This window comes from Anticarsia gemmatalis, chromosome 19, assembly GCF_050436995.1.
Source record: "Anticarsia gemmatalis isolate Benzon Research Colony breed Stoneville strain chromosome 19, ilAntGemm2 primary, whole genome shotgun sequence".
In the NCBI taxonomy this organism is placed as follows: domain Eukaryota; kingdom Metazoa; phylum Arthropoda; class Insecta; order Lepidoptera; family Erebidae; genus Anticarsia; species Anticarsia gemmatalis.
This window is the reverse complement of record NC_134763.1, coordinates 10,031,466-10,041,765: the sequence shown is the minus strand read 5'-3', so window position 1 is coordinate 10,041,765 and position 10,300 is coordinate 10,031,466. Positions and strand designations below refer to the sequence as shown.

Genomic DNA, 10,300 nt, shown 5'->3' with positions numbered 1-10,300 from the left:
GACTAAAACCACTAGATGTTGCCTCGTTTCGGGGTTCAATTTGCGAGCCATTTGTATTGTGAATATTCTGTAATGAGCTCTGTCACATCTCATTATGCAGGCTCATAATAAATGGCTTTATGTACGCTCGCCGACTCCACTCTCCTTCCTATAACTTCTGTGTAATATTCGAGATGGTGTGGGGTAATAGGGGTCTTTGCACTTTGATTTGCGAGATGAAACCGAAGTTTCATTCTGATTAAGTGTACTTAGGATACCAACAAACTTCGAGGAAATTAACAACCTTTGACTAATCGTTGTCTTTTGGTGACAGACTTTCTATAAGCATTTACTTTATTATCTAACGATTACTAACAGATAGTTTATTCGTTAGTGGTGAAAACGGCACTTAAGTATCTTTCATATAAAATAAGGAAATAAAAGAACAGTGATTGTTTACTTAAATATTTTATTGTTTTCATTCTTGTACTATATTTACACATAAAAAAAATATATTAAAAAATCAGTCTTGACGATCGCTTGGCGGTACACTCTCGAACAGGACTTGAGTCAGGAATGTGAATTGTCCTGAGAAAGAAATGAAAACCATTTTAAAAACTGTATTCTTGACTTTGGAAGTAATGTAGAAAATATTTATAATGCTCTGTTATTCTTTTTTTACTATCCTATAACAACATACATTTTATAAATGCTAGGTTGATGTTTTGTTTGTTACTCAATACAACAAAACTACGGAACGGATTTTGATAAAGACTGGCACACAGATAGTTGATAATTAAGTTATCAACTATCTGTTTGCCAGTCTATCAAATCATAGGGTACTTTCTACCCCATGAAATCTTTTAATCTAAATAAGGTTGCCGGCTGAAACTGGTCGCAGAATAAATGGGAAGTCCCTGGCTAATGAATTTTGCACAAAAAATATAAAGTGCAACAAATAATACTCACTTAACATAGTAGTAGGAGTTTTCTTATAATATACAAATACGGTGTAAACACAAAATCCGATCAGTATAAAGCCGACCGCCATCAAATATTTTATTGACGGATCGTGTACTATTGGCAACACTGACAGGAATATTCCCACTAGCAACACGAAGCAGGGCACTATTGTAGGTACTCTGTATGGCCTAGGTTTGGTTGCTTGTGTCTTTCTTAACACTAGTAAAGCCACCATGGCTAGCCCGTAGAAGAACCATAGGAACCAACTAGCGAATTCTATGAGGGTCTTGATGTTGCCCACTACGATGAATATTGTTGTAAGCAGCGCCTGAAATACAGATACACGTTATTAGTATTAACGCAAAAGTAGGGAAGTTCCAGTTATTTTTTTCGAACTGATGGCAGCTTTGTTACTGTCTCTTTAAGATTGAATAAAATCACTGGTATTCTATGTTTATTTGAAAAGTGCATAAGGGGCTTTATTTGAGTACATAATTCTTTTTTATAAAGATTTTCAGTTATTGCTACTTACTTGGAATGCGACAGCGGGCGCGGGTGTCATCCTCTTAACATTTACATACGACATGACTTCCAACATGTGTCCACCACGAGCGGCTGTATAACATACTCTGAAATAAAATAAGAGATCATTTTCAACTAATATTCATAGATATTATTAAGCACTAAAGATGGACAAGTGCTCCACTCAGTGACATATAAATATGGCTAGGCATTAGGCATAGTGTCCAACTGTCCACCAGGGCTAAAGTTTGGGGATGTTTCCATTCATCTCATATTTGACATCCTCTTTCTATTATCATTTACTGTTAGTAGGTATGTTGAAGACACATATGAGAACGACCGTTTACAAAAAAATCACACCAAATATGAAACAACTCGTATTCCTGCGATCAAAAAATAAAATATAATTACCTAGTAACACCAAACTGCACACTCATAGCACATCCAAATGTAGCAATCGCTACGCCGAGCGGTATCAAGAAGCTAGCGGGTCCCAACACTCTGGTGCCGAACGCTACGGCTACGGCGGGCACTGACGTCATCTCGGCGTAGCTCAGCACCGTCATGTAGGCTACGTTCATGAACACGTAGAGCGCTGTGATGAGGGGAACTGCTATTGATATGCTGAGAGGCACGTTCCTGCAATGAAAAGGAGATGGTATAAGTTGTGCTGTTTTTATTATGTAACGAAACAAGAACTATTGAGACCTAGTTATTAAGTGGTGGTGAAGACGAGGCAATAATGACTGCGGCCTTCGCCTTTACTCTTGCTCGTGACATCAAGGGTATAGAGAACCAACGCAATTTGAATTTGTTTAATTTGTCAAGTTTGGGAAGCTTAAATCACCATCACCATGTGACTATCTTTTTATCCTTTGGGTATATCGTGAAATTGCTTAGGTGGAGATTACGAATTGGAATCCCGGAATACACATTATAATATATTTCTTTATTTTTTCGAATTGCCCGCAGATATTGCCATTATTTGACGAAGGATATTAAATTGTCTATAGTTGAAGTTAGATGCCGTTATATGCAGATGATTGCTACAAAACAACATATTGACAATATTAATTGCTGAACTTACGTTCCAGGGTTAATGATCTCCTCAGTAACGACGGTGACACTGTTCCAGCCGTCATAAGCCCACAGACCGGAGTACAACGCGAGGGCTATCCCTCCAGGACTCCAATGACTGCCTTCGAAGCCTTTGTTTAAGTTTGCTGTGTTGCCTGTAATACATATATTATTATGTTAGTTAGATATTTTACTAAGACTTGCTTAGTATAGTAATGAGCATAAAACATCAGATAAATAACTCACAAGTTTTTTAATAATGCATACTAAACTAACAGTATCTAATATGATGAATGCGGAAATGACTGTTTCCGTTCAAGTGTCTTTCTCAGCTAAACTACCAGGCTGATTTAGCTGACTAATATTTGAGAGAGGGCGCATTACTGTTGTATTTTATGAATCACTCCAAAAACAAAGATATTTCGATCTCATATTTCACAACTCCTATTTAAATTATAAATGACGGCAATATATTTTGATTTTCTGATATTTCACAACTTGTATTCAAATGACTTACCTCTGGATATTTCGTAGATGCCGCCTCCAATAACGATTAAACACGCGAATACTTTACAAACACCGAATATGTTCTGTACTTTTACAAACAGCTTTACACTTGTTATGTTTATGTATGTCATTATAACTGCAACAGAAAAATTACAAGATTACTGTTTAGTAACAACTGAACAGCTATAACATCAATTGTTTTATCTAAGATATTGGTAAGAACGTGTTGGAATGTAGTATGTGCTTCTAATGTATACATATCCTGTACTATTTATACTTCAGTATAGCTATATTAAAACCGAAGGTTTGGTTTCTACTCATTTAGTAACAACAAAATTCAATCTATGTGAGATTGATTTTGAGTAATCCTTGAGATGATTTGATTTAATAAAATACCTCTAGTTGAATCTAGTTGTTATCTAACAAGAATTTGAAATACACAGTTACCTTAAACACTTACTTAAATAAATTACGAAATAGATGTTTTAAGGATGTTGCACATAGTTGTTTAAATAAGACGCAAAATTACTTAAAAACAAACTTTATTTATACAATAACAATTTTATTCTACAAGTCTTCAGTTCCCTGTTAAGTGTTAGTATGCTAATTTAACTTCCATATTATTGTAAGGGTTTGTAGTGACAATCTTCATGTCTTTCAGCAGTTCTATGATCTGATAGGTCTCTGATGTGATTGGTATGTAGCCATCTGATGCTTCGTTCATTTGTTCAGCCATTAGTTGCTGTAAATAACGAAATATAAATTATCAATGTGAAAAAGAGTTGTCTTTTCTCCAATTTCTACAAATTTGTTTATGAATACAAATAGATATAATTACAAGTGTGAAATGCATGCATAATTAATAACCTTAACCCAAGACAAGTTCCATTATTAAGTTAGTGATTAAAAATAGTAAATTTGTGTTATTATCAATAGATTATTATGTCCAATAATGAATCTTTACTAACTAATATTCTATTGAACTATTTAAACACTGTACATAGATGCCAGTTTTTACAACATAGATTTATATGAAAAAATATAATTTTGGTACCACTCACCCCCATAATATCCATAATCATATTATCAGCATGTGGGAACAGTGACTGAATGAGTCCATGTAATTCCTCCTTCATCATTTGAAAGTGTTCTTTTGCTTTACGAATATGTTGAGGCTTCACTTCTCGCTTGTTCGTCTTTGGCCGAGATCGGGCCTCTTGGGATATGTTTATAAGGGTTTTTAATCTGAAAATTAACAAGTAAACCAATAATTAAAAATAAATATATTACTAGCGATGGAACAGCAACTTTACAAGATTGTAGATTATAGAACTATTTAACAAAATTGCTAAGTAATGATGAATGTTGCACTTGAATTGACATTCCACAGTTCTACCACAGTATGTTACACAAAAATAGTTTAAGTTTTATTGTGGTATATTAAATTGGTATATTAAATTAGTGTAAGATAGAAAAGTCTGTGGAAATTACCCCCTTACCTATTAATTTCAGTGTCAAGATCATGAATAGACCCTCTAGTAAAAGCAGTCAACTCTTCAACTTGCACAGTTTTGTCTTGTATCTCTTTTAAAAACTGACTTGTAAGGAGGTTATCATCCGCTGTGATCGGCGTGTCATTGTTTTGAACTTCGGTGCGCAGTCCTTCGATGTAACAAAGAGTTTTCTCATTAATCTGTTCCAAACTTGTATTCGGAGCGTCCAACGGCGAATTGTCGATAACATTCCACGCGTGCATACAACGCGCTTGTATTTCTTTTATTTCGCGTTTTACTGCATCTTTAGTTTCATTATTCCTGTCTGTAGGCATCCTAAAAATGATTGTTTACATAAATAAACAAGTTGTTAAAAACCAAACTTTTGTATCAGTATTTCATAAATTATTATGTAAATAAATAATAGTAACTTACTTGAAAGACACGGATGAGGACTCCGATAATGTATTTCACTGTTTTATAGTTCTTATAATATAAATTTACACCACTTTTATCACAAAAACATAACTTACTCATAACCGAGCGAAGCGACTGCGGCGACCAGTGCAGTTTGAATTTGACATTTCTGACAGTTGACGGCTAATGACGTAAAACAGTGTTGAACGCGAACACAAGTCGAGAATTGGTGATATCGATTTTAAACAATCGATTTGTGTGAGAGTAGTATACCGTTTCATTTATTTGTTGATGTCGCACAATATGTTTACATGTGTTAAACAAAATGGAACTTACACAATGCAGCAAGAGAAGTCAATTTTATAGCAGTATCTTTGTATTCTGGATTTAAATCTTCGGTGAAGGGCTGTATAGCATATTCAGCGAATGTCATTACTATAATAGCCACCTCTGCCGGTCTCAAAATAACGACATATATCCATGCGCATATAAAAGCTGGCAGTGGTCCCCAAAATTTGTGCGTGCTTCCAAACGCTTCCATAAAGTATGCATATTCCGCACCAGATTTGCCCACAACAGTTCCTAGTTCAGCAAAGGCCAGTGCTCCTTATAAATGAGAAAATAAAAAATATGTTTTAGTACATTTTCGTTGATACGACATATTATTGTAATAGGTTCAATTTTGATGAATATATTAGGTGTCTTACCTACACCCACCTAATAAGGATATTACTCCAGACACCGTCCAAATGATCAGGCATAAAGCAACTGAGCCGGAGTGTTCCAACGCTGATGATGGTGACACGAAGATACCAGATCCAATCATGACACCAAGAATCAAGTTAATAGCTGAGAACAGTCCCAGTTCCCGTTTTAATTTCACGGTACTTCCAGCAGCCACCATACCGTTGCCCGTCTCAGCTTTGTTCATTAGTTCCAATTCCTTGTCTTCCATTTTGGTTTACCTGAAGCAAACGAAATGCAATCATTATGTGAAATTCAACTTTTACATACAATACGTAATCGTAATTTTTACACGACACAGGATGGAATAATTAGAAGAAGAATTAATTATTATGCTAGCAGTTTAAGCCGTTTTAGTATTAGATTTCGGATTAGAACTGCCTACCTTTTATTAAGTGAAATGTTCTAAAGGTAAATGTAACGTGTTCGATACGGACGTGGCAATTACGCTAAATGTTCCCCAGTTAAGTTGATGAACGTGCACGAGTTTTGCGAAACACTAGGAAATTAGTTCGTTACTAGTGTGTCAAGGATGCCTATAAAAGTTCATTCTTCGCTCTATTGGTTTCTTATTAACTTTATTGGTGTATTTTAGCCAACCGTTTAAGCTGAAGAAAAGATTGCCGCTACAATTGCATAATAAACTCGTAACAGGGGACAATTGTTCGACTGTGAAGTGCCTCTACAAAAATCGTTGGCAATATCTTCAACAATGGCTCAGTACTTGCAAGACATAAATTCTTTCATACAAATTACTACCGGTGTATATAATCGAGTTAACGGTGAATGAACTCACGTGTTGTAAAGGATAATACTCAAGTAGCATGGGAACATTTTTGACCTCATCGTACATCGTTGAGTAAAGGAAGGCGAATCCACTTATACCAATCAAGATAAACATGACACACACTAGCTACTTCTAAACGCAGTAATATACTTATCTCGGATTTTTTAATCTAGTTATGTACTAAGTAATATCAGTGTAACTGATATGTGTAAACGGAACAATTTAAGAATTCATTAGCCCTCTTAAGTTGCATATATTTGTATGTTTTATTTCATTGGTAGTTTGTCACATTATAATATAGATCTTATGCAAAAAAATGAACTGTAGGTAGGTGTGATATATGATATCGTAGTAAGAGTCTGGACTGTATTACTCAATGTTATCTCTTCATAACATTTTGAAAACACGAGTGATGCAGTGTGTTTAGATAACTTGTCTAGTCATTATCAGATACGAGAATCGATTACAAAACAATATAGTCGTTATCAATCGATCATCAAAAGACAGTGATTACCGCAGTCAATCGATTAAAACGGAACGTGTTTGCAATAAAGGAGATATTAATCTAGCACCTACTATAATGACTGATTACTTCGTGTTATCGGAAATTAACCTTACATCCACATCTACTTTCTGTGCGGCTAGTTTTAATGACCCTAGACTTAGGTCAAGATAGCAACGCTCGGACATATATCTACAACGTGTTAGCAATACGTCGGACATTACATATTATTTCTAATTGAAATTAGCGCACTGTAATTGCGATTATTGCTTTGTATAGTTTATCAGTTTCACGCACTTTCCACGCTGAATCACGCAGTTTTCAAGATGATTAGACGTTGTAGGTCAACGTATTAGATAAGCACCTACATCAATACAGAAAACCACAACTAAAACATATGATCAAATAGTATTAATATTAAGCCGCTACATTTTGAGGCATATCTAATGGATACTTATAAATTAAATACAAAGTTGTATTTCCCAGTAACGATTGTGTCATTAAACTCAGTCGTGTCGTGCTATTATCTGCTGCATTAATTAATGTAAATTTAATTTTAATTGCAATTAATTAAGTACGATCAGGCATACAAAGTTTCTGTTAGTTTACTTATAAAATAAAACTAAATTGTTTTAGTCTATGGTCAAACGTCAATTTTGTTTAACATTTTGTCCGAGCGCGGGAAATGTCTGTTTATATTTATAGTATTTTTTACACCAAGAAAATTAAAATACACGAAGCCAATATTCAAATGTAGGTATGTAATTCTTAATTATACATATTTAAATTATAGTTAAAATTACGTACCAAATAACAAGTGAATACTTTTCGTAAGTACTTAGTGTATAATTAATGTACGTTCAGTCATAATATAGTAAAAAAATGTACGTATGTACCTACCTAAAACCATTTTTAGATGATGATAGTGGTATGTTTTACAATGAATAATTATTACAATGTTAAGCTTTAAAACGTGATTCATTCGTTATATCGTGAAATTTAGTTCCGTTGTTATTATTGATAACGACATAAACTGTTATGTCATTATTTGCTCATTACTTAATTAAGAACGAATTGCGTTACGTATAATGTATACCTACCTATTATTGTATATTATGTTGCTTGCGAATGAATTTTCCCATTTTGGATGTTATTTAAGGTATTGAATATAGGTAGTTGTTTGTTTTTTAAAGGTATTTTTACGGTTTTTGTATCTGCGAGAGTACGTTTTGGGAAAATTGGTAACATTCTAATGGAAACTAGAAAACAGTTTGATCCACAAGTAGTTCAAACCTAAGGCCCACAAGTCGCTTGGATCATACAAGCACTCCATAGCGCGTAAATTTTAAAATATCATAACTATCTTCATTCAGTCTCAAATGTTTGTTTATAAATCTGTCTAGGCATAAGATTCATGAAAAAAAAAGTGGGAATCCCAAATCCCGAGCACTGAAAACCGTTCCACAAAATGAACAAACAGAATTCTGTAAACATAACATTCTATATTCGGAACAAAGAAAGTAAAATATTGAACTTGTCTCTCGTTAGTTGAACAACCTGCTCTTGACACAAATAACAACGTCGGTGAATAATAATAATATTTTTGTTTTGACGGTCATTTATTTGATCGAAACATTTTAATAGGAATTCGCAATGAATGAATCGACAATATTTTAACGATTTTTTGTCATAACTACGTAAAAATTGTAAATGAAAATAATCGTCTTAAAAATTTCGATGTCATGTCAAAGGCCCTTCGGGCGGCTTGAACAACTTTGACACTAGGTTGACCACTAACCATACGATAATATAAATAATAATCTCGAAATATCGTTTCAATATCTGTTTTGGATTAATGACTCAGACATTTGTTAAGAAATTGGCAAAAGCGAAAAAATCGCGCGAAAGAAACATTTCGACCTTTCATGAACTTGTTACTTATCTGGAACTAGAACTTTATTTATAAACTTTAGTTTATGTTATTGTATTTATAGTGTAAAATACGTTGGGTAAATATTGCGGACGTAAACAGGAAAATAAAGCCTAAAACATGCATGATCGTAATATTATCATAATGTTAGTGCGTTAATAGGTCACTCACAGGGACCTGTTTTACTTCTCTGTACTTATTATATTGACTGTATTTTCTTTGTTTATATATTTAACGTCTTCGGGTATGACAGGCGTAAACCCGAAAGGCGACGACCGTGAAGTTTACCCAAGAATCGTCCCTAAAATCCCATGATCATCAATCAGAAACTACTGTCCGCAATGCTAAGACTTCTTTTTTTTCTAGAAAATACTATTCCACATAGTTTTTCGGAATATAATGTACTTGGTACCCTGTCTGTTTTCATCATTTTGATGATTGTGAGTATCGACTCACAAACACACTTTCTATAGTTCTATATTCGTCGCAGTAATTTCAGAGGTGTGTCTATTGATACAGTGCTTGTATGTCGACCGCACAATCTCTTATCGTTATCATTGCTGTCCATCTTGTAAACCGACAGTGTGTCCCTTTTATCAAACTCAAACATACTTGACGTATTTCAACTGTGAAGGAGTAAAGGTCACTGCTTGTACCTATAATTTGACGCCAATAAAATGTCGATAAGTGCAGTTAAGTTTACAATAACATAAATGTTTTGTATTGTCTTTAAAAAATAAAGTGGAATGACTTTTGAACTTAGGTCATGGATTTTATATAGTAGTATGTATGTAAGATATGGTTTAAGTATAACTACACAGAAAACTAAACCGCCTATTACGTGTTTTATCAGAATCATGCTTTAACAATACAAATAACTTACAAAATTATATTTCCGCCACAAATATTTGGACCCCAAAGTTGACTTCCATCATAAATTGCCATTGAATTGTTGTCACATTATTAAACACTTATTGAACATTTCATTAAGATAGTTAAATGGTGGAAACAAGCACCAATAATTATTTTTGTAATAAATCACACGTGAGGTAAATAAACAAACTCGTTATCTCATATCTGACGTTGTCAATAAACTAATGAACAAATGAGGTTTTATTCTGAAGAGTTTGTCCTACGTTTTATAACTGTTTCGGAACTTCTAAGTTGTACATGTTATTTTTTAATGATTTCTCATGTTTTTCAGCTCTATCTTCTTAACTTTACTTTCTTGATTTTATGGCATTGCTGTGGGGTTCCTTTTTCTCGCTTTTTCTTTTTCATTTTATTCAATCTGGGTAGGTAGGTATATAGGTATAGCAAAAACGGATAGTTGGAACTTGGATAGACAGATAAATACATAAATTTTATTTAGGTACTTA

The 10,300-nt window shown here is 33.9% G+C and overlaps 2 protein-coding genes across 2 annotated transcripts in view; both read right to left on the bottom strand.

The window, feature by feature from the left end:
- Positions 1-431: 431 nt before the first annotated feature.
- The window catches only part of LOC142981097 (b(0,+)-type amino acid transporter 1-like), a 35,692-nt gene continuing 25,823 nt past the window's right edge, over positions 432-10,300 (bottom strand). The window contains exons 2-9 of the mRNA XM_076126782.1: positions 5,676-5,923; positions 5,295-5,564; positions 3,059-3,184; positions 2,552-2,696; positions 1,876-2,103; positions 1,475-1,571; positions 949-1,270; positions 432-567 (exon numbers count right to left, since the gene is read on the bottom strand). Of these exons, the coding sequence (XP_075982897.1) occupies positions 503-567; positions 949-1,270; positions 1,475-1,571; positions 1,876-2,103; positions 2,552-2,696; positions 3,059-3,184; positions 5,295-5,564; positions 5,676-5,913 (1,491 nt within the window). The 5' untranslated portion in view covers positions 5,914-5,923 and the 3' untranslated portion in view covers positions 432-502. The remainder of the gene's footprint in view (positions 568-948; positions 1,271-1,474; positions 1,572-1,875; positions 2,104-2,551; positions 2,697-3,058; positions 3,185-5,294; positions 5,565-5,675; positions 5,924-10,300) is intronic.
- On the bottom strand, positions 3,574-5,231 carry LOC142981098 (uncharacterized). The gene is made up of 4 exons (XM_076126783.1): positions 4,977-5,231; positions 4,548-4,877; positions 4,110-4,293; positions 3,574-3,790 (listed from the first exon to the last, which is right to left on the bottom strand). Exons 2-4 carry the CDS (start codon positions 4,874-4,876, stop codon positions 3,644-3,646), a joined length of 660 nt encoding a protein of 219 aa, XP_075982898.1. The 5' UTR covers position 4,877; positions 4,977-5,231; the 3' UTR covers positions 3,574-3,643.

What these genes read in the sequence shown, in the direction of transcription:
- LOC142981098 (XM_076126783.1), bottom strand. Translation starts at nt 4,876, where the DNA reads ATGCCTACAGACAGGAATAATGAAACTAAAGATGCAGTAAAACGCGAA. An exon ending in CTTGACACTGAAATTAATAG is followed by an intron (nt 4,294 to 4,547) that starts GTAAGGGGGTAA and finishes GTTAATTTTCAG; the next exon opens with ATTAAAAACCCTTATAAACA. An exon ending in TGATTATGGATATTATGGGG is followed by an intron (nt 3,791 to 4,109) that starts GTGAGTGGTACC and finishes CGTTATTTACAG; the next exon opens with CAACTAATGGCTGAACAAAT.